This window comes from Perognathus longimembris, chromosome 6 (genome assembly GCF_023159225.1).
Source record: "Perognathus longimembris pacificus isolate PPM17 chromosome 6, ASM2315922v1, whole genome shotgun sequence".
Classification (NCBI taxonomy): domain Eukaryota; kingdom Metazoa; phylum Chordata; class Mammalia; order Rodentia; family Heteromyidae; genus Perognathus; species Perognathus longimembris.
The window spans coordinates 47,879,842-47,907,350 of record NC_063166.1 but is presented as its reverse complement, the minus strand read 5'-3'; the positions used below and the strand labels follow the sequence as shown (position 1 = coordinate 47,907,350).

The following is a 27,509-nucleotide window of genomic DNA, read 5'->3' as shown; positions in this document are numbered from 1 at the left end:
AGCGTATTTATTACCTGTCCCTGGAATTCTACATGGGCCGAACGCTGCAGAACACAATGGTGAACCTGGGCCTGCAAAATGCTTGTGATGAAGCCATTTATCAGGTACTGGGGTGGGGTGGGGGGATCCTCCTGGCCAGGCTTCTGGGTGTTCTTTTGTGGTACATTTAGGTGTTAATACAGTTTCTCTCAGATGTCAGCACTTCTGTCAAGATTTGCTGCTTGGGGGAAGAGGGATATGTGCTTTTGTATGTATGTTCTCCCCTTTGGCAGGAAAATAGGTTGGTGGTCCATACTCCCCTTCTTCCAGGAGTAAGAATTTGAAGGAGGATAATATGAGGAGAGCAAGGACAGGATGAATCCTAATGCTAAGATCTAGCAGTTTCTAGAAGCCATTGCACCCCTTACTCCAGGTTTAAAACATGGTTACAGTTGCTCGTACTGATCATTTCTGTGTTTTTTTTTTGTTTTTTTTTTGGCCAGTCCTGGGGCTTGGACTCAGGGCTTGAGCACTGTCCCTGGCTTCTTTTTCTCAAGGCTAGCACTCTGCCACTTGAGCCACAGCGCCACCTCTGGCCATTTTCTATATATGTGGTGCTGGGGAATTGAACCCAGGGCCTCATGTATATGAGGCAAGCGCTCTTGTCACTAGGCCATATCCCCAGCCCCTGTTTGTTTTTTTTAACTGGTAATTCACTTCTGATTTTCTTTTCCAATCCCAGGGAAGCATCCTGAGCTCGCTGTACTTTCTGATTAAGCAAGTGCCCTCCTCTCATGAGAATAAATGTCTCCTTTCCTATAGGTTTCCTTTGTGCTTTGACTCTGCATAGATGATTTCTGTCCTCTGGCAGAGTCATACAAATGTCTCCTCTCTGTTTTCCACATTGATCTCAACTGAAGAAGTTTGCAGCTGCCTCCTCATTGACATGAATGTGGCAAGGCCTTCCGAGAGGGGTCTTCCTTCTTGCACCCCACTCCTGCCTGGGTTCTTACTGGGTTTGAGGAGCTTGGGAGTTTTGTTGGGACATAAGTACAGCCATGGATATGAGGTGATTTAGCCTTGCCAATGACCCCCATCTCTTCCTCCATGGCTTTGTTAGTCAGTTGTGACATTGTTGTGATAAAATACCTGAGGAAAAGAAATCAACTTGAAAGGTTCATTGTAGCTCATAGTCTCCAGAAAGTCTTCATTTTCCCAAACTGAAACTATATCTATGAGACTCTTACATCTAATTAACCAGAAAAAAACAAAGCTGGAAGTAGAGATGGCTGAAGCGATAGAGGACAAGCTATGAGGGGAAAAAAGCCAAAAGCACAAGGCCAAGTTCAAGCCCCAGTACGACTACCAAAAATCACAGAATGTATGTCCTTTTGTGATTGGCTTATTTCACACAGCATAAAAGATGTGTTCATATGTGTTGTAGCTTGTGGCAGTATTTTATTGCTTTTTTAGACTGAATTTCCATGATATGTAGTATTTTTGTGTATTTGTTCATCTTTTGATTACTGTGAGTAATACTATTGTGCATGTGGTGTACAAACACCTCTCCAATACCTTGCTCTTAATACTTTGAGAGGTGGATGACTAGATTGTGTGATTTTTGTGCCATTTTCACTGTGGCTATACAATTTTGCAGTCTATCCTGCCTGCCTGCCTGCCTTCTCTGTCTACCTGCCTTCTCTCCTACCCTGCCTTCCCTCTCTCCCTTCCTTCCTCCCCCCTTTTTTTCTTTTGTTGGTCCTCTGGACCTGGGTTGTCTCTGAGCTTTTGTGCTCAAGACTACTGCTCTACCATTTGAACTACAGCTTCACTCTCAGCCTTTTGTAGTTAGAGATGAGTCTCACAGACTGTCCAGCCTAAGCTGACTTTGAACCATAGTCCTCAAATCTCATCCTTCTAAGTAGCTAGGATTCTAGGTATGAGTCACCAGCACTCAGCCAAAATTTCTCTTTTGATGGTAGACATTCAAGTAAGTGTAAGTGGTATCTCTTGTGAGGCTTTTTTCCCCCGTTAGTACTGGATAGATAAACGTAGTGCCTTATACATGCTAGGCAAGCGGTATATGGTTGAGCTACATCCCAAGACCCATTGTGTTAGGTTTTTTGTTTGCGGTGGTTTTGCTGGCACTAGGGCTTGAACTCAGTTTGGCCACTGTCCTTTAGCTTTTTCACTCAAGGCTGGTACTCTTACCATTTGAGCTACAGCTCCACTTTGGGCTTTTTGCTTGTTAGTTGGAGATCAGAGCCTCATGGGCTTTCCTGTTCAGGCTGGCTTTGAACTACAGTCCCTCAGATCTCAGCCTCTTGAGTAGCTGGGATAACAGGCATGAGCTACTGGTACCTAGCCTCAGTGTGTTTTGTTTTGTCTTTTGCTAGTACTAGAGTTTGAACTCAGGGCCATGTACTTTCATTTTGTTTGCTTACGGCTAGATCACTACTACTTGAGCCGTACTTGCAACCTGGCTTTTTATTTATTAGTTGGAGATAGAGTCTCCCAAACTTCTCTGCATAAGCCCGTCTTGAACCACAAGGCATCAGCTTCCTGAGTAGCCAGGATTACAGGAATGAACCACTACTACCCTGCTCTCAGTGTGGTTTTCTTTGCTGTTCCCCTAATTATTAGTGATGTTGAGCATATATTAATGTTTATTGTCCATTTGTGTATCTTTGAAGAAAAATCAGTTCAAGTATATTGTCCATTTTAAAATAAGGATTTCTTTGTTGTTGTTGTATTTGTTTGTGTCCATCCTGGGACATGAATTCGGGGCGTGGGAACTGTCATGAGCTTTTGTGCTCAAAGCTAGCACTCTAAGGCTGGGAATGTGGCCTAATGGTAAAGTGCTCGCCTCATATACATGTAGCCCTGGGTTCAATTCCTCAGCACCACATATGTAGAAAAAGCCACAAGTGGTGCTGTGGTTCATGTGGTAGAGTGCTAGCCTTGGGCAAAAAGAAGCCAGGGACAGTGCTCAGGTCCTGAGTTCAAGCCCCAGGACTGGCAAAAAACCAAAACAAAACAATCAAAGCTAGCACTCTTACCACTTAAGCCACAACTCCACTTTTGGCTTTTGTAATGGTTAACTAGAACTAAGAGTCCCTAGACTTTCCTGCTTTACCTGGCTTTGAACTATGATTCTTAGAGCTCAGCCCTCCTGAGTAGCTAGAATTATAGATTTGAGCCACATGCAACTGGCCAGGTTGTTACTTGGTGTTGAATTTTAAGAGTTTTCTATTCATTCTGGACATTTATAGCTTGTCAAATATGTGGTTAGCAAATTTTTTTTCTATCCTATTAGTTACTTTTTTACTCCATTGATAGTGTCCTTTGGTTCATAACATTTAAAACTCTTTATGAAGTCTGCTTGTTTTTTCATGTTGTCTTGGTCTTTGATGTCACAGGTGGCCAGTTTTTGTTGTTTAAGGCCAAAACAATTCAATAGAGAATAATCATTTCAGCAAGTAATACTGAATATTTGGTATTCATCTACCTCATATCACATACAGATTAGATTGAAAGGCATCAGGCTAAACAAAAGAGCCAAACCTTGAAACCTTTAGAAGAATATGTAGGGAAGAGGCAGTGGTTTCTTAGGCTTGATGTCAAAAGCATAAATAAAATAAAAGCCGACACATTGGGCTTAAAACTTGTGTTATTCAAATATGAAGAAAGTAGAGCTGGGTTTAATCTGTAGCACGTAAAGAGGAGGAGGAAAGGGAAGGGATAGGCACCATACAAAATGGGAGAACATTTTATAAATCATAAATCTGAACTGGATGTGGTAGCTATTCCTGTTGTCCCACCTACTTGGGAAGCTGGAAGGTAGGGTTGCTTGAGCCTGGGATTCAGAGACCAGACAAGGTAACATAGTGTGACAATGTGTTAAGAATAAGCAAACAATCTGATAATGGTTTGTGTATCTAAAATATATAAAGAACTCTTTTAGCTCAAAAATGAAAAGACAGTACAGTTTAAAAATGGGTGGAGGTCTTAAATGGACATTTTTCCTAAGATAAAAATGGTCAAACAAGAGCTCTTTATCGTTAGTACCAAAGGAATGCAAATCAAAACCATGCCACTTCATGACCACTAGAATGGCATAAGGACTGAAAGATAGGGGACAAGTGTTGGTTAAGATACTAAAGTGGAGCCTTCATATACTGCTGGTGGTGTGATTAGAAGACAATGGTTGCAGTCATTTTGGAACATAATCTGGCAATTACTTAACAAGTTAAGCATAAAATTACTATTTAACCTAGCAATTCCACTCCAAGGTATATGCCTAAGAGACATAAAATGTACATGAATTTCATAGCGGCATAAGTTATTCATAATAACCCAAAGTGGAAATCATATGTTCATCAGTTGATAAATGGATAAACAGAATTCACTGTAGCCCTAAAAAAAGGCACAGCAGGGCTGAGGATATAGCTTAGTGACAGAGAGCTTACTTGACATACACAAGGCTTTGGGTTCAATCCCAGAAACCTCCCCATAAAAGCAATGAAGTGCTGGTACATGCTTACATAGATGAATCCTGACATTGTTAGGTACTTGAGAGCTGGCCATTCAAGGTTACCTAGTAACCTTGTGTTTGTGTTTAGATATCTGCAGTGGACAATTCATAGAGACAGAAAGTAGATAAGAAAGGTTTCCTTTGGGGTTATAATGTTAAAAGGGTTGCCCACTTGGGCAAAATTTTATCCTTTTTAAAAAATTGGCTCATATTAGTTATACAGTAATGAGTAGGTTCATTTTTGTATCTCCACACGTGTTAACACTGTATCTCAATCAAATATATGCCTTGTATAATATTAAATTTAATATTGGGTTTTTAATTCTAAAAGAAAAGATACTTGTTTTTGATATAAGCTCAAAAGACTTAAACATCATTTGACGTGGTGTTTGAGGGAAGTATGAAGTAATACTGAAATGCTGCCTGCTTTGTTCACAGTTGGGGCTGGACATGGAGGAGCTAGAGGAAATAGAAGAGGATGCCGGCCTGGGGAATGGGGGCCTGGGGCGCCTGGCAGGTAACCCACTCTTGCCTTTCCAGCCTTTTGTCTTGATGGGGGATTACATGGCCAGACAAAGAACAAGATGTCCCTGACACCGACTGTCTGGCAAACTGGCCCCCCTCAGAGTGCATGTGCAAGTCTGTTCTCCCTTCAAAATCTTTTCCAAAAGTGGGAGATGATCATTCTCTTTCATACTAGGACTTTTCCTAATTATCATATAGTCTACACGTAACAGGGTCAGGCCAGCTGGTGCCAAGAAAGTGCCGAGTGCACTGACCACCTTGCAGGGTCCAAAAGCCTGTATCAGGGAGCAGGACAGAGGGCTAGATGCATGATGTGTGTAGTGAGTGCTGCAGCTCACTGCCCTGCAGTAGGCCCTGGTGCTGGCCCAGCAGCTGTGCCTTTCAGGCATCTCATGTGCTCCCTCTAGCCCCTGCACTTGAGAGCATCCCCAATTGGGTTTTCTGTTTTAATGATTTCTGCCAGCCTTCCCTAGAAGATGGAGCAACATAAAGAACATGGGAGTGGGGACAGCGGGTGAGTTTATGGCCCTATATGTAGAGGGGTGAGGGAGGTGTGCTGGTTCTAGCCACTTTGATTCCCAGCCCCTTTTGCCAATTGCCATAACTGAGTGAGGTCCATCCTAAAAAAATACCTGTAGGGGAAGTGGCTCTGAGTTCAAGTTGAAGCCCCACGATTGACCAAAAAAAAAAAAAGATACTTATAGGGTTTTCAACTTTTACCTTAAATTCTTCAAAACATTGAAATACAGCATACTCTTCTTGAATAAAACAGCACATGAATCTATATAAAGAAAAACTTGGCCCCTCCTACCCTACCCTGTGACATGAGTCCTCCACACCATCCTCACATGCAGTGCACATAAACAAGGCACATCCTGCCATTGCTGCCTTCTCTCCCAGAGACCATGTCCAAGCTGGCAGAGCACTGCGCAGCTCCCTGCTGTGCTGCACCCAGCACTGTGACATTGAATTGTGCATCATGAACTTCTTACTTTATCCTTCCTCAGCAAATACAGAACTTTCCTTTATGGGCAGAGGAAATTACAGCCTTGGTCTCTTCTGGGGTCTCTGTGTTTCTTAAAAGCCGTGGGACAGCTCGGGGATGGCTGGTAAACCCCGGCTCTGATCCTGAGGCTGGTCCACCCTCTGACCTTGGCGATCTGCCCACAGTGGAATGATGCCTTTCCTGCTACTTTTCCAGGCACTTTATCTTGCCACTTTCCTTCAATATGTCCTGAACTAGCAGTGTCCCCCTCCATACACACACTTCCAGAGTGTTCTGTGGCCTGCTGCACATGACCTGCTGTCTGCTAGTCCCCCTCTTATCATAGCAGACCCACACAGCATCAAGCCTATCATGGCTTGATGTTGTCTGTTTCCCTCTACAATTCTGAGTCTCCTTATAAGAGCGTGAGTCTTTCATTTGTTGATCTTTCTCACCTGTCTCCTCAGCAGAGCACCTAAACACTGGGGATCTGCATGCTTGATGAACTGAATGTTTATTTTCTGGTGTTCCATGTGGGGGTCCTTTCTTCTGTCCTTTCCTTTTTCTTTCCCTCCTTTCCTTCCAGTGCTAAGGATTGAACCCAGGGCTTTGCCTATGCTTAGGCAATTGCTGTAGCAGTGAGTAACATGCTCAGTGCTTTTTTTAATCCAGAAATTTAGTAAGATACCTTTCTGAGTTTGGTTTTTGTTTGTTTCTTTGTTTTGCAGGACTGGAGTTTGAACTCTAGGCCTTGTACTTTTTAGTTAGTTCCTCAGCTACTTGAACCACACCTTCAGTATTTTCCTTTCATTAGTTTTTGAATAAGATCTTGCGTTTATGCCCAGGCAGGTCTTGGACTACCATCTTCCTACTTGGGATTTTGCAAGAGCTGGCATGTTAGGCATACACACCATGCCAAGCTTTTCATGGGGTCTCCCAAACTTTTTGCTTGGGCTTGAACTGAGATCCTTTTAATCTCTACCTCCTAAGTAGCTAGGATTTCAGTGTAAGCCACTGTACCCAATTCCAGCTGAATCTTTATGTAAAACATTGTGTTTGTTTTGTTTCTCTATCAAGTTTTGATTGGAGCAAGGGCCGAATTCAGTGGACCCTGGTGGCACTTTGGACCTTGGGTATTTGAATGTTCTTGGCCATGAATTACATGTCTCTAGTTAATTTCCAGACCTGTTTTCTTAACATGTAGAAAGGACTCCATGTGGAAAGGTGGGAAGGCCTCATGCCTCAGTGCATGTGTCTGAGAGCTTGCAGGGAAGAACCAGTCTTGGCCAATAAAGAGATACCTGGCCTTATCATGATCTCCGTGGGACTATCTTTTCCTCCTATTTCCTCCTATATCTGTGCATTGGTATTTTCTTGGCACAGCCCCAGGCTTTCAAGGTGAGAGTGTTCCCCTTCATGAACCTCAGTTGGTTGTGGTCACTACTGACTCTGTTACCTCCCAAGGGGCCTTGGTTTCCAGCACCCTCTGTCTCTGCTGATAGCCTGTGGTCTGTGATTGGATTTTTCAGCCTGTTTCCTTGATTCAATGGCCACCCTGGGGCTGGCAGCATATGGCTATGGGATCCGCTATGAATTTGGGATTTTTAACCAGAAGATTGTCAACGGCTGGCAGGTGGGTGACATTGGCCTAGTTCACTGGTTTCTAGCTCTCCTCACACAAGCAGGCATTCTTTCAGTTAGGCTTTCTCTGCTGTATACTCCCTGAACACCTGCATATGGTTCTCTGCAAAGTGCAGCAGGAAGGCAGCCAGCTGTGCCGGGTGTTTCCAGCTCTGTTTGGCACTGGCCAAGTTGGTTCCTGTGTAGGCTCTTGTGGACACGGTGACAGGGAGTCAGGTAGGGCAGGTAGGACACAGGAGTCGACAGCCTTACAGAAATCCCTGCAACCAGAAGTAGGATGCTATGAGTTGCAAGTGTGCTTCCAGGGTTACCTGGACGTGGATAGAGGGTGGTTACTTTGGGATTCATCTTCAGGGATACTTGACTTGGAGTAATTAGAAAAGCAGTTATTGTAGCTTTCTTTCCTACTTTCTACCTTCAATCCTGACAGGAGTGGGGGGACTGTGTCTTATGAGGTCATAGGCCCTTGGGGAAAGTGAACATCAGTTCGAGTATCAAACTGTAACAAGTGAGGTGGTCAGGACCATGTCAGTGAGAAGGGCCTGATCTCAACCTGCATTCTCACTAAACTCAGCTAGGCCAAGGACACTTCAAAATAGAAGTCAGACCACTTCCAGTTGAGTGGAGAATAGTTTATTTAATACTGTCTAGGGTCAGGTATAGTGGTACATACCTGTAATCTCAGCTATTAAGGAGGCTGAGATGGGAGGATCATGAATTCAGGGCCATTCTAGGCAACTTAAGTGAGACCCTCTCTCAAAAAAAGGAAGGGAGGAAGGGAGGGAGGGAGGGAGGGAGGGAGGGAGGGAGGGAGGGAGGGAGGGAGGGAGGGAGGGAGGGAGGGGAGAAAGAAAATAAGGAAGAAAATCAATCTGGGTGTTAGTGGCTCATGCCTGTAACCTAACTTACTCAGGAAGCTGAGATCTGACCATCATAGTTCAAAACCAGTCCAGGCAGAAAAGTCCATGAGACTCTTCATTTAGCCACCAGAAAAACAGAACAGTACCCAGGCCCTGAGTTAATGCCCCACAACTGGCTCCCCACTCCCCCCCCAAAAAATGTGGGCCCTAAAAGTCACAGATAAAGCAGGTCTGAGCTTAGGAACAAAAGGTGTGGTAATGGATATCCTTGCTGTTCCCCCTGTAGGTTGAAGAGGCTGATGACTGGCTGCGCTACGGTAACCCCTGGGAGAAAGCCCGGCCCGAGTACATGCTTCCAGTGCACTTCTATGGGAGAGTGGAGCATACCCCAGATGGTGTGAAGTGGCTGGACACACAGGTACCGAGGCTATGGCAGAGCATAGGGCCACCCTGCTGACTCTGTTGCTTACTAGCAGGACCCAGAAACACACTTGTCTTGATGGTGATAAAGGCCCTTTTCCCCTTGGGTGTGTGAGAAAAGCTCCCCAACACCTCTGTGAAGCTTCACCTTCTGATGCCGTCCATGTTTGGCTCATGGCTCTCAGTAGCTGTCAGAGCTTTGGGTATCTGAGCCAGGCCTGGGCCAATGTTCTGGACCAGTGTTCAGATCCTGCCTCCTGGCCCCATGCTGGAGCCCCAGGGTGCATAGATGTACTGGATGGGCTTATAGAAAAGTCGGAGCCTTCCTAGTAGGGGGCTTGGCAGCTACAAAGGGGACAGGGTCTCTGTGGCTTCAACCCTGAGTGTTTCTTCCCTATGGTCAGGTGGTGCTTGCCATGCCTTACGACACCCCAGTACCCGGCTATAAGAACAACACTGTCAACACCATGAGGCTCTGGTCTGCCAAGGCGCCCAATGACTTCAAGCTGCAGGATTGTATGTTGCACCCTCTTCCTGTTTCTGTGTGGATGGCTTAGCCCTGATGCTGTGTGCTCACCACTCTCTTCCCCCTCTTTGAATTATTTGCTGGAAATGCCAGAATGACCTCTCAGTTCTCTGTAAAGCATGTGCCTGGGTGTACCTGAACTCCTCAAAGCTCCCCTGGGAGCACAAACAGAGTGAACACAGAGGGCTCAGCAGCCAGCATCATAGTAAATTGAACCACATCTCACAAGAGAAGGGGCTGGGGATATATGTGAGGTGTAGGGCACTATGGGACCAGTTGAGCACCCCTTTTATGGGGGTGAGATGGAGCAGGACAGTGGCTCTGGGGATTCCCTGCCCAGGTCATGCTTTGTCAGCCTTCCTGAAGACACACCACAGCTGAGCAGCTGTGACGCTCATGCTTAAGTTAAGGCCCCAAGAGGTGGTATGTACTGACCCAGATTTTGTCTTTCCTTAGTCAACGTGGGGGGCTACATTGAGGCCGTCCTGGACAGGAACTTGGCTGAGAACATATCCAGGGTCCTATATCCCAATGACAATGTGAGTAACTACTTCGTATGACCCACACTGGCCAGGCCTCTTTCCAGTTAGACTGTGAGGAGGAGGTCAGGTCTGACCTGAGCTGACCTCGCACTGGCTGTGCATGTGTGGCTGCTGGTGGCCCTCTCCTCTACACTGCACACTAGCTCTTGGGAATAGGAGGGTTGATTTTCCTTGAAGTCCTGTGAGTTCACATGAACCTTAGTTGGGTCTGGGCGGATGCTACCTGATTCAGGGTGGGCAGTGTCACTGTACAGAGCCCATCAGACCATGGGCTGGTCTGTGAATGTACCTCTAGTGAATGACCTGGCTCCCCAAGGACTGGATGACCCATTTGTCCCTGGAATTGCCTGGAGAGGCTTCAGAGATTCTTTGCACGTGCCCATCATGTGCCAGGTGGTGGCCATGCCCAAGTCTCTGGAGTTAGTATCTGGCAGCTTGTTGTTGTCATTATTGTCAGATAAGAGTTCTTGAGAGGACATAACCCCTTGGTAGAAGGTGTGTTTAGCATATATGAGGTCCTGGGTTTAATTCCCAACACACACACACACAAAAGTAATTGAAATTACCTAACTTGGTGAAGCATATATTTTTAAGAATGAACTCTTTATTTTTACAAATATAATCTATGCACAGGCTAACAAAGACGTGTAACAAAATGAATATTGTTTGTTCCCCCTTCCCTCAGACAAACAGTGTATTCCAGAGCTGCTGGATACTGGTTTCTGCCTAGCAGGCGCTCCTTGTGGGTTTTGTCCCCCTATTATGTTTGTCCTGTCGTTTGCCACACAAGTGGCGCCCTGTGCTGGCTACCCTTCCTTCCCTGTGTTCTGAAGGTGCACACATAGGCCTGGTGTCAGGCAGACTTGGCTTGGTCACCTGTTTTTGAGTGAGGTGTCTGACTGGGGCCTCCTGTGGGGATCAGAATGGACCTTGACCGGTAGGGGCAATTGGGATACACAAGATTCCTCCCAGTCTGGAATTTTCTAGCTTGAACTGGTACCTGGCTGAGGCTGAGCAGTGCTGGTGAGTCGAAGGTACCACAGAACCTTGTGTTGGCAGTTTTTCGAGGGGAAGGAACTCCGCCTGAAGCAGGAGTACTTTGTGGTGGCCGCTACCCTCCAGGACATCATTCGCCGCTTTAAGTCATCCAGGTTTGGCTGCCGGGACCCAGTGAGAACCTGTTTTGAGACGTTTCCCGACAAGGTGAGTGATTGATGGAGAGGGAATTCTGGGACAAAGTTTTTAAGCTCCTGAGGTTTCTTCCTCATATCCTGGGAGGGGCTGGAGCAAGCTGGCAGTGTGCCCCATTCTGCAGGGTCTCATCATGCTGGGTCAGTACTGAACCCAGGGCCCTCTCCCAGGGGCTGGGCAGCACTAGGTTTGTTAAGAATCAAGGCGGGAAGACACACTAAAGAGTTCCTCTGGCAAAGCCTGGCATTTGGCAGTCATCCTAAGTATAGTTTAGTGGGCAAAAGCCCTGTGTGGGAAGACATGGGTCCTGCAGCCCCTGCCACCTCCTGCAGAGCTGGCTACAGAGCCAGTGGCGTCCTCCTGGATTTACTCGGGCCCTCTGGATTCTGAAGCTCCTTGGGGCTGGAGCTGCTTGGCAGATCCTTCACACCAATCACTGGATGCTCATGAGAGATGAGGCAACTGAACAGCACCCTTTGTGTGAACTGCAGGTAGCCATCCAGCTGAATGACACTCACCCTGCCCTCTCCATTCCTGAGCTCATGCGGATCCTGGTGGATGTGGAGAAGGTAGACTGGGACAAGGTGAGTGTAAGAGACCAGGTCTCAGGGTGATGACATTCTGTGCAGACGTCCAGCCTGTGCTGGCTATGGTAATGATTGGGTGAGCTGGTCCTGGGAAGTGGCACCTCCCAGGCTCAGCAGGGCTGAGGAAAGAAGGGAGTCTGGATCCAGGAAGTGGGCACTGTGTGGAATGGCAACACAGTGGGACAAGGGTGCTGGAGACAGGAAATGAGGAAAGATTCGACAATTTTTATGGATTCTTGTATGTGCTTTATTTTCTTAAAGTGTAGTGAAAAGACTCTAGGAGTGTTAAGAAATGCATAAAAGGGCTGGGGATATAGCCTAGTGGCAAGAGTGCCTGTCTCGGATACATGAGGCCCTAGGTTCGATTCCCCAGCACCACATATACAGAAAACGGCCAGAAGCGGCGCTGTGGCTCAAGTGGCAGAGTGCTAGCCTTGAGCGGGAAGAAGCCAGGGACAGTGCTCAGGCCCTGAGTCCAAGGCCCAGGACTGGCCCAAAAAAAAAAAAAAAAAAAAAAAAAGAAATGCATAAAAGGCATAAGTAGGATGCCATTCTAGTATCACATTCTAATATGACTTGCTCTCCTAGCCCAGTTTCTTTGGTCCTAGATTCTGTGATACAGTGGGACTTTCTTAATTGAGTTTTAGCTATATTAACATAAAAAATGAAGTAATCTTTTTACTCCATTCCTAGACAGCAGAGCCCCTCTCTGGCCTTGGGCTGTGTGTACTCCCTGTGAGGCCATGCGTAGTCCTGGCCAGTGAAGGACAAGGCCACATGATAACTGGTGGCCTCCATACTGCGGGTGACAGGTCAACTTAGAAGAAATACATAGAAACTGCTCAGCATTCTGTCAGTTTGCTGAAAGGAGAGTTGAAAAGGTGACTCTCAGAGAGTAGGCCATTTATGTGTTTGTTCACACATGGCAAAGATGTAAAATGTAGGCGTGTCACGTCAGCAATGGAATTATAGACTTTGAGAGGGAGCCTGTTCCTGGAGAGCAGAGATAGTGCCACTGCCTGCTGAAGTATCTTTCTAAACAAAACTGCCATACTGGTGTCTTTATCTAGGCCTGGGAAATCACCAAGAAGACCTGTGCATACACCAACCACACCGTGTTGCCTGAGGCCTTGGAGCGCTGGCCTGTGTCCATGTTTGAGAAGCTGTTGCCAAGGCATCTGGACATCATCTATGCCATCAACCAGCGGCACCTGGACGTGAGCATTGCCGGCCGGTGGTGGGGCAGGGTGGGGACATCATCTACACTGTCACCATCCGCCCTTGGCACCTGGATGTAAGCACTGGCCTGGGTGGAAGCCTACTTCCCCCTTAGCCTGGGAGAGGAGATGCTTACTCCCTGGGGACCCGGGAGGGATACCTGGCTGCCCGCTGCCTGACTTCCACACAGTGTTGCGGGATTGACTGATTGAGGTCTTTTAAAGGCTCAGTTTCCAAGCAGGCTTTAGGTAGCTCATAGTGTCTCTTCCTGGCATATTGTATCCTGACAACCCCATAAGATTCAACAGTCCCACCTGTCCTTGTGCTGTCTGCAGAGAGGACAATGGATAGAAGCAGGGAACAGGGGTTTAGGGGTAATTGTGTCGTGTGTGTGGTGCTGTGGATGAACCCAAGGCTTCACACACACACTAGGCAAGGACTGCTAGTGAGTTATGTCACAGACCTGGTAGTATTGAGGTTTGAACTCAGGGCCTCACACTCACCAGGCAGATGTTCTTATTGCTGAGCCATTCTTCCAGCTCGTTTTCTTTTTTTTAAATTTTATTGACAAGGTGATGTACAGAGGGGGTACAGTTACATAATAAGGTAGTGAGTACATTTCTTATCATGTTTGTTACACCCTCCCTCATTTTTTCCCTTCCCTAGTTCAGATAAGTATATACACAATATCCAGTGTACAAAAATCATCTCCTGGGGTACACCACAGGAAATTCACCTAGTACATAAAACCTAAGGACAATGATAAAATCCTCCTGTTTCCATCTCTTGGAGTTCATTCTGCTTAGCCTCATCTTATATAATCATATGTACATCCAGCTAGTTATTTTCAATATATGCTCTTGCTTCCTGCCCAGACATATACCTATGCTACTAGGACAACAGGTGCATGCCACCTGTCCAGCTGTCAAGAAATTGGCCTGGGTTGATCTTGAATCACAGTATTACCAGCCTCAGTCTCTCAGATAGCTAGGATTACAGCATGAGCTCTGGTATCTGACCTGCCATGTCCTTTCTCACCTTTGGATGAGAAAGCAGCTGTCCTATTGGTAGGAATGTAGTTCAGTGCTGATTAGCTTTATGGGCACTGTACCAGCTCCGCCTTGTAAAATGAATGGCACATCCCTACCCGGCCAGTGTCTGTCCTTAGTGCAGCTCTGTAGGTCCCATTCCAGACCCAGGACCTCCCGCAGGGTGAGGCTTGTGGGAGTGATCATCCTTCCAATATGTGGGCCCCCATGAGTGTCTAGGTTCAGGTCTGTGTGTGGCAGCCCTTGGGCTTCATGCAGACATGGCTATCGCCTGGTTTGCTATGAGGTGTTGAGCCTCTACCCGTGTTGTGTCCTTGGCCGCAGCATGTAGCTGCCCTGTTTCCGGGGGACGTAGACCGCCTGAGGAGGATGTCCGTGATCGAGGAAGGGGACTGCAAGCGAATCAACATGGCACACCTGTGTGTGATTGGGTCCCACGCTGTGAATGGCGTGGCCAGGATCCACTCAGAGATCGTGAAGCAGTCTGTGTGAGTGAGGGGCTTCCCTAGAGCTGGGTGGGGCATCTTTTCAATACCCATGCTTGGCTCTAGAACTGTCTGCTACACACACCATGACCAAGATACATGACATAGTCCCTGTGCCACTCAAAGGAATGAAGGCAACCACCCTGTCCTTCTCCCCAGGCTCACCTGTGACAAGATGGTGGTGCTGGGAAAGGTGGCTTTCCCTGCTGCCACCAGCCATTCCTCATCTGCTTCCTGCCTGCTGGGCAGTGCAGTCAGAAGCTGAGTTAATGCTCTGTCTGCTGACAGCCACGTTCCACCAGCACCCCATCTGGGGCCAGGTGTGCAGGGGGCCAGGTGGTGGTCAGGGGCTTGATAGGATCCAGGAATGCTTTCCTTCCCTTCTTTCACCACATGAGCACCAAGACCTCATGGTGATGGCCAGGTGATAGGGTCCCCTGAGAAGCCCCTTACATTCTCTTGTACATATTTGTGACAGCTTCCTCTTATCTGTTTGTAGCTTTAAGGATTTTTATGAGCTGGAACCAGAGAAGTTCCAGAATAAGACAAATGGTATCACACCTCGGCGGTGGCTGTTGCTGTGTAACCCTGGGTTGGCAGACATCATTGTGGAGGTGAGTCTCGGCCTGGCTTTGTGTTGGAACAGGAGGGGACACAGGAAGTCCTGATCACAGTTACAGGCCATAGCTGTCATCTGCAACATCATCAAGCCCTTCACTGAGTGGTGGTTGCTTCCAGGGCAGTCTGGCCCTGGAAAGGCTCAGGCGAGGCTCCTGGGCAAACACCCACTGCCCCCCTTCTGCCTCGTGCACAGGTTCAGAAACTTGCTTAGGCTTTGGATGGCACCGAGGTGCTGCTGAGAGGCAGCCTGTGGGCCTCCTGCTGAAGGCAAGCTATGCTAGGAGAGGTGGGAGGCCCAAGACATTGCAGCTTCTTTCCTCATGTGCCTACAGGCACTGCACTAGTCAGCCTGCACAGGTAGCTATGGGTGTGGCACCCAAGGACTCTTAAAAGAACAACAGCATCTTGAGGCTGCTGTGGGGAGGTTGCCCAACAGAGGCTCAGATCAGGGAGGGCTTCCCCCAGGAGCAACACTGAGCAGATTTGGTATAGAGCAGATCAAGGACCTCCTAAGGTTCTAGAAGACAAATGAAGAGAGGTTAGAGAGGCCTGGTCAGCACTGGAGCCTCTGATAAGTAGTTAGAAACCGCTGCTTTATAAGACACCCCCTCATTTCTGCTGGTTCCAGGTGTCAGCCTGTGATGGGGTGTCTCAGTCAAGGATCATGGGAGTCGAAGACTGAGGAAGGTTTATGAGTTCACTGGAGATGACTGAGGTGTTGGACTTGGACATTCCCGGTGGAGTCGTTGAGGCCAGGGCAGGGCTGTCCCCGTGCCATATGGCCATGCCAGTGAGGGTCCTGAGAGGAGATGGTGTGGGTCTTTGAGGAAGCAGAGGCATGAGACAACAGATGGAAGGAAGCTAGGGCTTGAACAGGTGCATGTCCATTTCATGTTTGCAGAGAATTGGGGAGGACTTCTTGACCGATCTGAGCCAACTGAAGAAGCTTCTGCCGCTGGTCAGTGATGAGGCATTCATCAGGGATGTGGCGAAGGTCAAGCAGGTATGCCTACACAGCGCTTCAGTCTTCCCTCAATCCACTCCAGCCTATGCAGGCCCACTCAGCACCCCCAAAGGTCTTGGAAAAGCCCCTCACCAGGGGTCAGGGAGTTAGGGATCCACTCTTTCCAGATGAGGACCCTGCTGACCTCTGGTCATCAGTGGGCAGATGGTAGCAGACCCCAGCCATTCCCAGCCTTATCCTGCTCAGTTAGCAGGAGGTGTGTAGAGAAGTCTCCGGAAGCTACCTGTCATGGGAATCTAGTTCTATCACTAGATTAGGGCAGGTCCCTCTCACCCAGGGTGACAGCCTCAGTGTGGATGAGGTACCATGAGTTCCCATCTCGAATGCCTGTCGTGGTCTCAGAAGCACCAAACACAACTCTCTTTGAGTCTCCGAAAGCTTTCCTTGTACCCAAGCCTCACACTGTCTCCATGTCACACTCTACAGCCCCTCCCTTTCTGCTCTCCTGTTTTGCACCAGTTTCCATTCAGACTTTTTTTTTTTTTTTTTGCCACTCTTGGCCCAACATGTCCATTTTCAGTGTCACCCTTGTTCTCTGCTCTTCCTCTGCTCCCATTGGGGTTCCCAGGCAGAATGGAAAGCCAGAGTTACTGGGATGCCGGAGAGCTTACAGGGGCACTTTGTATGAACTTTTCCTTCCTTCTCCCCAGGAAAACAAGCTGAAGTTCTCCACCCACCTGGAGCAGGAGTATAAGGTGAAGATCAACCCCTCATCCATGTTCGATGTGCATGTGAAGCGGATCCATGAATACAAGCGGCAGCTGCTCAACTGCCTGCATATCATCACCCTGTACAACCGTGAGTGTGGGTCCTGGGGAGCTACCTGCTTTATTTTCAGACATGCCATGCTTTTCTGTGTGCCCAGGTGGTTAATAAGCACACAAGCTAAAGCCCAAGGGGTTATGGGACCTTGGAGGTCAGGGCCTCAGGGGAGGTTTCTACTTTAAACTTAATATTGCTAAAAGTTTTACCTCATTTGAAAAGACTATGCTTATTTGAGGCATTTAACTTATACATATGAAAATTAGGATAGTAGCTAGGTGCCTGTGGCTCATGCCTGTACTCCTGGCTTATATGCCAGCCTGGGCAGAAAAGTATGCCAGGTTCTTTCTCAGAAATGACCAGCAAAAAGCCAATCATCTGAGCAAACAAGCACGAAGCCCTGTGTTCCAAACTCCAGTACCAGAAAAATAGTAATAATAAAGCTAGGCATGGTGTTGTACATCTATAATTCCAGCACTAGGAGGCTAAGTTAGCAGGCTGTGAGTTTGAGGCCAGCCTGGCGTACATACCAAATTCTACACCAGCTCTTTTGATATCCTCTTTAAAAAAAAACAAAAAACAGTAAAGCAGGCATGGCAACACATGGGTATTATACCAGCATGTCGGCCTGCAATAGTCAGCTTTCCATTGTGACAGTCAGCTTAGGAAGAAAGGTTCCCTTTGGTTCAAGGTTTCAACATGGGTTCCTTGTCCCTGTTAGAGCACAGTTTATTATGGTGGGAGCATGTGAAAGATGAGGCCTGACCACCCCATGGCAGCCAAGAAGTAGAGAGGGGAAGAGACCAGAGCCCCAATAGGCCCAGGCCCCCCAGTGACCTAACTGCTTCCACTGGGCTCCACCCTCCATGCTGGCAACTAAGCCTTTAGCCTATAGGCTTTAGGAGGACATTTCCAAACCCTAGCATACCCCATGACTCGGGCAGTTTGGGATCTCACCTTTCACCTCTTCAAAGGCTGATGATGCCCCTTTTCTGAGGTGACTTCTTGTCTCCATGTCATCAAAACATGTTTATAGCATGTTTTAAAAACACGAGTTCTCGTGAGGAATGGTAACAGTGAAATCGTCCACTGTATAACTTGTGTAAGCTAAAACACACACCAAAAACCCTTAAGTTCTCATGTTCTCCCCAGCCTTGAATGTTGGTACCAGAGCCAGACAGGCTTCCAGGTTGGGCTTTCCTAGAAATGCAGGTGCAGCTTTTCCTGAACCTTCCATGACAGGCTTCTGTGCTCAGGACACTGTGCGGTTCAATGGTGGTGGTCCTGGCTGACTTTCTTCAAGTGGGAAGACTACCCAAGGAGAACTTACGTACCAAGTTCTTATGTACTTAAGCAGTGTTCGGGACGCCTGCTGCAGCCACCAGCCTATGGCTCTCACGCTGTAACACATGCCTTGCCAAACCTACCTATCCACACTCTGGGTTGCTGGGTCACTATGGAATACTGGGTAGGGATGGTCTGCTTTCCCACTGTCCCACTTGAACCTCTTCCCTTTGTCCTGCAGGAATAAAGAAGGACCCAACCAAGGCCTTTGTGCCCAGGACCGTTATGATAGGGGGAAAGGTGAGGTAACATCTTCGCTTGTTTTTGATCCTGGGCCCAAGATTCACACATGCCCCCTACTGAGAAGGCAGGTGCCAGCACACACACAGTGCCAGGGCACCTAGCTTTTGGGGTGCTTGTAGATGAGGAAAGCCCTTGACAGAGTTGGCTGAACACAAGGGAATGGGATTGGGTCCTGGCTGCCCAGCCCACAGGAGTGGGGGCTTCCCCAGTGGGCATATTGGAGGCCCTCAGAGGGTGCACACCCTTCCCAGCTTACTCCCAGGATTTCATGCTCTGTGATCAGGACACTGGGTGGCTGTGGCTCATTTATCTACCACACGAGGCCACTTCAGTATTTCAGTTCAGGTTACTTAGCATGACACTAGAATGGTATCATTGCTTCATTATACTTGGCCAGTGGCCGGGGCATTGTTGGGGAACATGGGCTACTTGAGTTGCCGGCTTTGATAGAAAGGGTGGTCCTGGAACATGGGGCAGGTCACATGAGTGCAAATGGCACTCTCAGCAGGTAACAAGGCTGGTGTGTGTGAGGTGGACACAGGTATTTATCCCTGCCCCTCAGAGCTGTCCTAACCTTGGATTTCATCACTTGTAAAGGTAGCCACAGGGGACGTGGCTCCTCAGGCCCATGCACCCTCATCTCACCTTGTTTTGTCTCTTCCCACCCTATCACCTAGTTGTTGGGTTTTTTTTTTAATGCCAGTTCTGGGTCTTGAACTCAGGTCCTGGGCATTATCCCTGATCTTTTTTGTTCAAGAGTAGAAATGTGTTACTTTGAACCACAGCTCCATTTCCAGCTTTTTGGTGGTTAGTTGTTGATAGAGTCTCACGGACTTTCCTGTGTGGGCTGGCTTCGAATTGCAGTCCTCGGATCTCAATCTCCAGAGTAGCTAGGATTACAGGAGTGAGCCACTGGCACCTGGTATCACTTGGTATTTTTAAAATAATTTTTGGACATCCTGTCTTTGTTCATTGGTATTTCAGTATATAACATATACAGTGGTGGCTAGTGCCCATTATCCTAGCTACACAGGAGGTGGAGATGGGGAGAATGTTTGAGGCCAGCCCAAGCAAGAAGTCCATGACCTCCCCCCACTCTCAAGTGTAAGTTGAGTGTAGTGGTGTACAGCTGTCATCCCAGGTGCATGGAAGATGAAAATAGGATCATGGTCCAGGCACAAAGGGCAAGAGACATGGTCCAAATAGTAGAGAGCCTGCTTAGTAAGTACAAAGCCCTGAGTTCAAATCTAAGTACAACTGAAAGTTTTAAAATGTTATTATAAAAAACAAAACCTGGAGAAAAGAAGTCTAGACTATCCATAAACTCACTGCTGCTGAGTCTTCAGAGCCGACGCCAAACTGCCCTGAAGACTCTTGAATAGTTCACCCTTCTTCATAAGTGCTCACACCAAAACCACAATAGTTACTAGGCTCTTTTTATAATCACCACATACTAGTACACCCGTCACACTGAACACCAGAAAATACCATCCATTCACAGAACTGTGCCAGCTTGTCTCAGTCAAGCTACAAATGTATTTTTACTCAAGATAGACAGTGTCATTCTATATTTCTCAGTCTGGCCTTGAACACCTGGGCTCAGATGATCCTTCTGCCTAGGCTTCTGGAGTAGTTGAAACTCAAGTGTGAACCACCACTAAAGGTTTTAGATTGTTTTTTGGTCAGTGTTAGGCAGGGGCTTCGTGCATGCCAGATAAGTGCTTTGCCATGGCAATATCCCCAACCTCACAAATAATTGTTTTGGTGCCTGTTCGGGAGTGCTGCCTCTGAGCTTTTGTGCTCAAGGCGGCTAGAGCTCTACCACTTGAGCCACAGCTCCACTTCAGCTTTTATTTATAGTCTCTCATGGACTTTGCTTTCCAGGCTGGCTTCGAACCATGATCCTCAGATGTCAGCCTCCTGAGTAGCTAGGATTACAGGCATGAGCCACCAGTGCCCAGCCCCACAAATATTTTTAAATGTTTTAATCAAGACCCCAATATGGCCCTTGCATTGAGATTAGTGGATATAGATCTTGATTTCTTTTCTTTCTTTTGCCAGTCCTGAGGCTCCTGGACTCTATTCCTGAGCTTTTGCTCAAGGCTAAAACCCTTGAACCACAGCACCACTTCAGCCTTTTCTGAGTAGTTTATTGGAGATAAGTGTCTCAAGTATTTTCCTGCTCCTGTTGGTGTCAAACCTCGATTCTCAGGTCTCAGCCACCAATGCTCAGCTAGAGCATCATGATTTCTTAATTGATTTTTCCTTTCATGTCCGCCCTCCCTTTTTTGGTGGGGACTTGGGTTTGAACTTGGGGTCTTACACATGCTATCCAAGTGCTTTATCAATGATAAATGCCTCTAGCCCTCCTTGGATGGTTATTTTGAGACAGGATAAGGTCTTTCCTCTTGCATAAGCCGTTCCTGGACTACAGTCTGCCTGTTTTATGCTTTCTGTTGTAGCTGGGATAACGGCCCTGTGCCACCATTCCCTGCTTCTTCCACCAAAACAAAGTCTCTTGAACTTTTCTACACACCTGGTTTGGAACCGTGACCTTCTCAATCTCAGCACACCATGTGGCTGAGCTAAACCGGTATGACACCAAGCTCAGCTACTGCTTGAGAAGGGGTCTGGAGTATATGTCTGGGCTAACCTCAAACCACCATCCTATCTCAGCCTCCCAACTAGCTACGATTATAGTCATGAGCCACCAGCACCTGACTCATGTCTCCCCTTCCACACACACTTTTTTTTTTTTAAACCAATACATTTGTTCCAGAAATTGGGTCATTATCTCTAGGCTGGTATTTTCTGAATGTATCCCTCCGGTATGGTCAGTATGTTGCTTAGTTTTCGTTATTTCCTGTAAGTTAATAGTTCTAGAATTCCTTGTTTCTTTCAACTTGCAATTTCTGAAATGCTGGTTGGAATCAGAAAATGAAATTTGAGGTTGACAAATGTCACAAGTGAGGTAACCTCCTGAGGAGGGCTTGGTAGATGCCTCCAGGTAGAACCAGGTCTTCTTTCCCAAACTAGCAGGGCCACAACATGGTGTAAGGCTAATGGTTCCCCCCCTTGGAGACCATCAGCACTGCCAGCTGTCCTGGTACCTGTATGGAAAACCCTGAATAAATAAGGCATTTGATCTTTAACCCTCACCTTCCTTTCTAGGCTGCTCCCGGTTACCACATGGCTAAGATGATTATCAAGTTGGTCACATCCATCGGTGATGTTGTCAATCACGATCCCATTGTGGGTGACAAGCTCAAAGTGATCTTCCTGGAGAACTACCGAGTGTCCTTGGCTGAGAAAGGTAGCCCTGGGTGGGAGGCTCCTGCCTGGGGCCAGTGGGTGGGTGTGCTGGCCAGGATCATTCTCCACTTGTTAGCTTCAGGGGGCACTTGCTCAGGGACAGCCTTTGTGTATTACAGGCAGAATGACTGAAGCTTGCAGTCCCCTTGTTTTCTGGACCTCCTCAAATCTGCCGTAGTCCGTGTCCTCCCACCTTCTGCTCTCCTGCCTCTCTGCTGTGCCTGCTGCTCTTGGGTCCCTCTTGCTAGAAGGATGTGCATCTTGCTAGTAGCTTCTCCCCACTGCCTCCCCTCCCTGCTCACTACCACCTGTTTGCTTCTGTTTCTTTGTCTATCTTCCCCCCATTGCTGGTACTAGCATTTGAACTTGGGACTTTTTTGCTTGCTCTGGTGGAGCCCTATCAGTTGAGCCACAACTCCAGCTTTTTGCTGGTTTATTTTGGAGATGGAGATGTAGAGACTTTTCTGCCTGTGCTGCCTTCAAAACTCAGTCCTTTGGCTGGCTGCTGGTGTCTCATGCCTGTAATCTTAGCTTCTCAGGAGGCTAAGATCTGGGGATGGAGATTTAAGACAGAAGTGGAGCTATGGCTCAAATGGCATTGTGTTCCCTTGAACAAAAAATCTCAGGAATAGCCCCTGAGTTCAAGCCCCTCAATCCTCTGGCTCTCAGCCTTCTGAATACCTACCTAGGAGTGCAGGCATAAGCCACCTGCACCTAGCATGTGCTCAAGTCCCAAGGACAGCTCCGAGCCCAATGTGGAGACTTCAGTCTCAGGCTGGTCCTGGGGGGACAGCATCCCTGTCCCAATATGACTACATTTACTCTGACCTGGCTGGGCATTTCTTGGCAGGAAATTTTTTTTATTATTATTATTTTTTTGGCCAGTCCTGGGCCTTGGACTCAGGGGCTGAGCACTGTCCCTGGCTTCCTTTTGCTCAAGGCTAGCACTCTGCCACTTGAGCCACAGTGCCACTTCTGGCCATTTTCTGTATATGTGGTGCTGGGGAATCGAACCCAGGGCTTCATGTATACGAGGCGAGCACTCTTGCCACTATGCCATATCCCCAGCCCTGGAAATTATTTTTCCAACCCACCCCCCTTTGGAGGAAAAACTGAGCCAGGGATGTCCCCATTTTCTTCCTGCTGCTGATGCCAGTCAGACATCTTTGTGCCCTGTGCTGCTTTCCAGACCATCCTATTAAAGACTGCAGGCTGACATACGCTGGTTTGTTGTGAGCTCAAAGCATAATCAACTCTATGAACTGCCTGGTGCACAAAGGTCTCCTAGAAGGCTCAAGTGACTGGGCTTGAGCCAGGCATGGTGATGCATACCTGTAGTCCCAGCTCTGTGAGAGGTGGGGGCAGGAGGACCACATGTCTAAGGCCAGACCAGGCAAAGGAATCAAGACCTTCTCAAAAACAAAAAAACAATACCAAAAAAAAAAAGTCATAGCGTAAAGTGGTAGAGTACTTAAAAAGGAGTAAGAAGTTTTGAGTCCTATCTAGGTGTTAGCCTGGAAATTTGGCATGTTGCTAGACCTTCCTGGAACTTCTCACTCGTGTCTTCTTCCTCTTCAGGGGTTCTTTCCTGAACCCCTCCTCTCTCTCATATTGAGATCAGCTGACTCCTGCACTCCTCCTGCTCCATCTTCAGAACTGGCCATGGGGCACCTGTCTGGTGTCTGAGGCCCGTGCCTCAGACCTGGCCTATTGCTTTCTTTCTGACTCCTTGGACTTGTCCTGGGAATACACAGGTGGACCACAGGACCTGGTGGGCTAGATATACCTGAGCCTTGTCTCAGCTTGGGACATTGAGACTAAGGTGTCCAGCCAGGGCGTGTAAGAACATGTCCCTTTCCAAGGGCCTGCTGCATCTGTCTGCCACATTTTGAGCACATGCTCCATTCTGTACATACCCAATAACTTCTGTGTGCATGAGCACAGGAATCTCAGCTGTTCACAGCCTCTGGACTGCAGGAAGCCAGGTTCCTTTTGCATGATCAGATCATTGAGTAAGATATCAGTGTCATAGAGATGAAGGAACCACACTTTCAGCAAGCAGGACTGAGACTCCCACTTGACTTAGATTGGCCTGGTCCCTAAAAGTTCTATAACAAAAATCCTATGCCACTTGGGCCTTGTCCTCCATAGTCTCTGTCTTGGGCCCACTGCCTCAGACTATATTGGTCAAGAAGAGGACCCCCTTGCTCCCCCACCACATTGGGGCCAGGAAGAAGCCAGCTCCCTGGCCCCGGGTCCTCCAGGGCTGGCTTGTCCTGCAGTGCAAGCTCAGTGGCGCTAGGGTCACCAGTCTTGGGGGCAGGCTGTCCCTGAGCTGGAGGAAGGGAGTGTGGTATTGGCTGGATACAGGAGACAGCAGGGCCTAGCACTGACCTTTCTCCACCCTCTGCAGTGATCCCAGCTGCTGACCTATCACAACAGATCTCCACCGCGGGCACCGAGGCCTCAGGCACTGGCAACATGAAGTTCATGCTCAACGGGGCGCTCACCATTGGCACCATGGATGGGGCCAATGTGGAGATGGCTGAGGAGGCTGGGGTCGAAAACCTCTTCATCTTTGGCATGAGGGTGGAGGATGTTGAAGCTCTGGACCAGAAAGGGTGAGAGTCCCCATTTATGCTGCTGGAGCATGTGGCAGCTCTGGGGAGGGAGCTGTGGAGAGCAGCATGGAGCAGGGGCCAAGGCTGGACAGGGCTGAATGGCCTTTCAAGGGCTGCATGCTCACTGAGGTCCTTTCAAGGGCTCAAGGCTGCTGGGGTCGGAGCTTGGCTGCTTCTGCACTTGTCTCTATGACGGTCCATTGGGTCTGGACCTCGGGCTCCCTTTGCAGTGAAGGGCAGGTCTTATTGGGAAGGGTCTACTTGGGAAGGGTCTCTTCTAGAGGAACACAGCAAACACCTCCATTACCAGGAGCACACAGTTGACTTAGGGCCCAGTTGTTGATGTTCCCTGGTCTAACTTGTCATTTGTTTTTTTATTTTGAAATATTGTTATGTGTACAGTTGTACAGAGAGCTTTCAACCTTCTTTCTCAGTTCCCTGTTGTTAGAAGCCATAGCACAGTATGCTACTATCTGTGAAAGTCTATGTTGTATTCTTAAGTTCATCAGTCTAGTAATTCCCCCTTCCTGCCCTAGGACCCCATCCTGGCTCCCCCATCTCCTCTTGTCTAAAATTTCTAGCCTTAAGCTGGGATTGTGGCTTAGTGGTAGAGTGCTTGCCTAGCATGCATGAAGCCCTGGGTTCGAGTTCTCAGCACCACATATACAGAAAAGGCCAGAAATGGCACCGTGGCTCAAGTGGTAGAGTGCTAGCCTTGAGCAAAAAGAAGCCAAGGACAGTGCTCAGCCCCTGAGTTCAAGGCCCAGGACAGGCAAAAACCAAAAAAATTCTAGTTTTCCCTTGTTCCTTGACCTTTCCATACTTGGGAAGTTCTGCCCTCATTCTGATGGAAGATTGAAAGGAAAAGGCAGCATAGTAGAAGGCCTTCAAAGGTCTTGGGAAGTCAGCAAGACTTTAAAGACAGCAGTAGCGTGGGCTCACCCTTGATTGTACCTCTAAAGTCGGCTGGGTCCTTGTCACTCAGAGAACTCGCTCGCCTGTAGTGCAAGGCTTCTACCCTGGTTTTCCTGCCTTTCCCGGATCCTGGGATCTTCAAGCCTGCTCCCCAACCCAGGCCTGCTGATGACCATGGCTGGCTGTGGCTTACCCTGTTTGGTTTTCCTTCATTCTTGGGTCAAGCAAAGGTGATCTTGTCAGGTAGCTTCTGTGTTTTTAAAGCTTGGTCTAGGATTTTACAGCAAGGCAAGTTTGTGAGCCGCTCGGCCTCATTCATAGAAATACAACATGAGTCATACACGTAATTACACAGCTCTTAGTAATGGTGTTGCTTTAAACCAGAGGTTTACAGTATGTCAACACTTAATCCAGCACTTTATCAAAGGGCTGGTAGCCAATAGTTGATAGCTGATGCCGTGGACCCCCAAACACAGCTGGGGATTGTCCACAATTTGTTACTTGTCCTCCAAGGCTGCCAGCCTTGGGGCACCAGGCACTAAGGGCACCAAATCTCCCCATAGGTACAATGCCAGAGAGTTCTATGAGTGCCTGCCTGAGCTGAGACAGGCTGTGGACCAGATCGGCAGCGGCTTCTTTTCTCCTAAGGATCCAGACTGCTTCAAGGACGTGGTCAACATGCTAATGTACCACGACAGGTGAGGCACACCCCTCTCTTGCTTGCTTCTCCTCTCAGCAGCCACCATTGGGACAATTGGCTTCTTCTGGTGGGCTGAGAATTGTATTGTTTGGAGTATGCAACTTGGGCTTTTATAAGTCCTTATCTAAGCATGAGAGTACTCATGGCTGACTAGACAGCCCAAAGTGCAAGACTTTACAGTAGACTCTGGGAGCATCTCGGTGAGAGTTCATGGATGACTGGGAACAGGAAGCTGGAAGACTTGTCCCCGAGTTGGATGGAAGCCAGCAGAGGGCGCCCAGGGAGCACAGGCAACACCGTCAGGAAGCCAGCAGGGAGAGCTGTGCAACTGCAGTTAAAATGTACTAACTCACCAGGCACTGGTGGCTCACGCCTGGAATCCTAGCTACTCAGGAGGCTGAGATCTGAGGATCATGGTTTGAAGACAGCAGAGCAAGAAAGTTGTGAGACACTTAGCTCCAGTTAATCAAAGAAAAAGTGGGAAATGGCTCTGTGGCTCGTGGTGGAATGCTAACGTTGAGCAAAAGGAGCCCAGAGATGGAGCCCAGGCCTAGCTAGAGTTCTAGCCTACAACTGGCAAAAAATAAAATAAAATTATGACATAGTTGGTATTTAATTACAGTGCAGTTAACACATGGTTAAAGTTGATTTGCAGTTACCTAACAAGCCAGCAGAGCCCACATCTCATAGCAGCTCTTTATCCTTTCCTACTGGTGAAAGTTGAATCTAGTCAAGGCTGACAATCTCTTCAGTTTTCAGTTGCCTTTGGTCTAGTTTTGTTCTTGCTTTTTGGCCAGAACATGACCCTTGTTTATATCTGTGCTAAGGCTGAACGCCCTCCTGCTGAGGCTCATGATCCACGACGAGCATTTTTGTCCTGACGTATTTTCTAAATGATAAGAAGTATTTCAGGGTGATCGATAAAAATCAGGCATAAGAATCTGTTACATTAGGATAAAAATTCCTTGCAGAGTGTAGAACCCAAGTAAAAGTTCAAAGAGAATGAACAACATAAAATTTCCAATTGTCACATAACATCTATACATGAGGAGGAACTTTTTAAATAGTAATTTTAGAGCTGAGTGCTGGTGGCTCATGCTTGTAAAGCTAGCTGCTCAGAAGGCTGAGATCTAAGGATTATGGTTTAAAACCAGCCCAGGCAGGAAAGTCTGTCTTTTTGGCAATTAACCACCAAAAAGCCATAAGTGGAGCTTATGGCTTGTGTGGTACAATGCCAGCCTTGAGCACCCAGGCTGAGTTCAAGCCCCAGTACTAGCATGTGTGCATCCACACACACACACAAGCAAATTTTCTTTTGTGCTTCTGACTCAATAGTAAATGAAATACATTTCAGTAATTCATAAATCTGCACTTTTCTCTATGTCATCAGTTCTCAGACTTGGGAATTGACATCTCTCAGCAAGA

The 27,509-nt window shown here is 47.7% G+C and overlaps 1 protein-coding gene across 1 annotated transcript in view; it reads left to right on the top strand.

Annotated features, from left to right (window-relative positions):
* Positions 1-27,509, top strand: part of Pygb (glycogen phosphorylase B) — a 47,025-nt gene that overhangs the window by 17,100 nt on the left and 2,416 nt on the right. Inside the window, exons 2-18 of the mRNA XM_048348682.1 lie at positions 3-104; positions 4,952-5,030; positions 7,553-7,656; positions 8,811-8,942; positions 9,349-9,460; positions 9,927-10,009; positions 11,072-11,215; positions 11,695-11,787; positions 12,861-13,007; positions 14,382-14,545; positions 15,042-15,156; positions 16,065-16,166; positions 16,838-16,985; positions 18,475-18,533; positions 21,708-21,849; positions 24,262-24,469; positions 25,948-26,082. Of these exons, the coding sequence (XP_048204639.1) occupies positions 3-104; positions 4,952-5,030; positions 7,553-7,656; positions 8,811-8,942; positions 9,349-9,460; positions 9,927-10,009; positions 11,072-11,215; positions 11,695-11,787; positions 12,861-13,007; positions 14,382-14,545; positions 15,042-15,156; positions 16,065-16,166; positions 16,838-16,985; positions 18,475-18,533; positions 21,708-21,849; positions 24,262-24,469; positions 25,948-26,082 (2,069 nt within the window). The remainder of the gene's footprint in view (positions 1-2; positions 105-4,951; positions 5,031-7,552; positions 7,657-8,810; positions 8,943-9,348; positions 9,461-9,926; positions 10,010-11,071; positions 11,216-11,694; positions 11,788-12,860; positions 13,008-14,381; positions 14,546-15,041; positions 15,157-16,064; positions 16,167-16,837; positions 16,986-18,474; positions 18,534-21,707; positions 21,850-24,261; positions 24,470-25,947; positions 26,083-27,509) is intronic.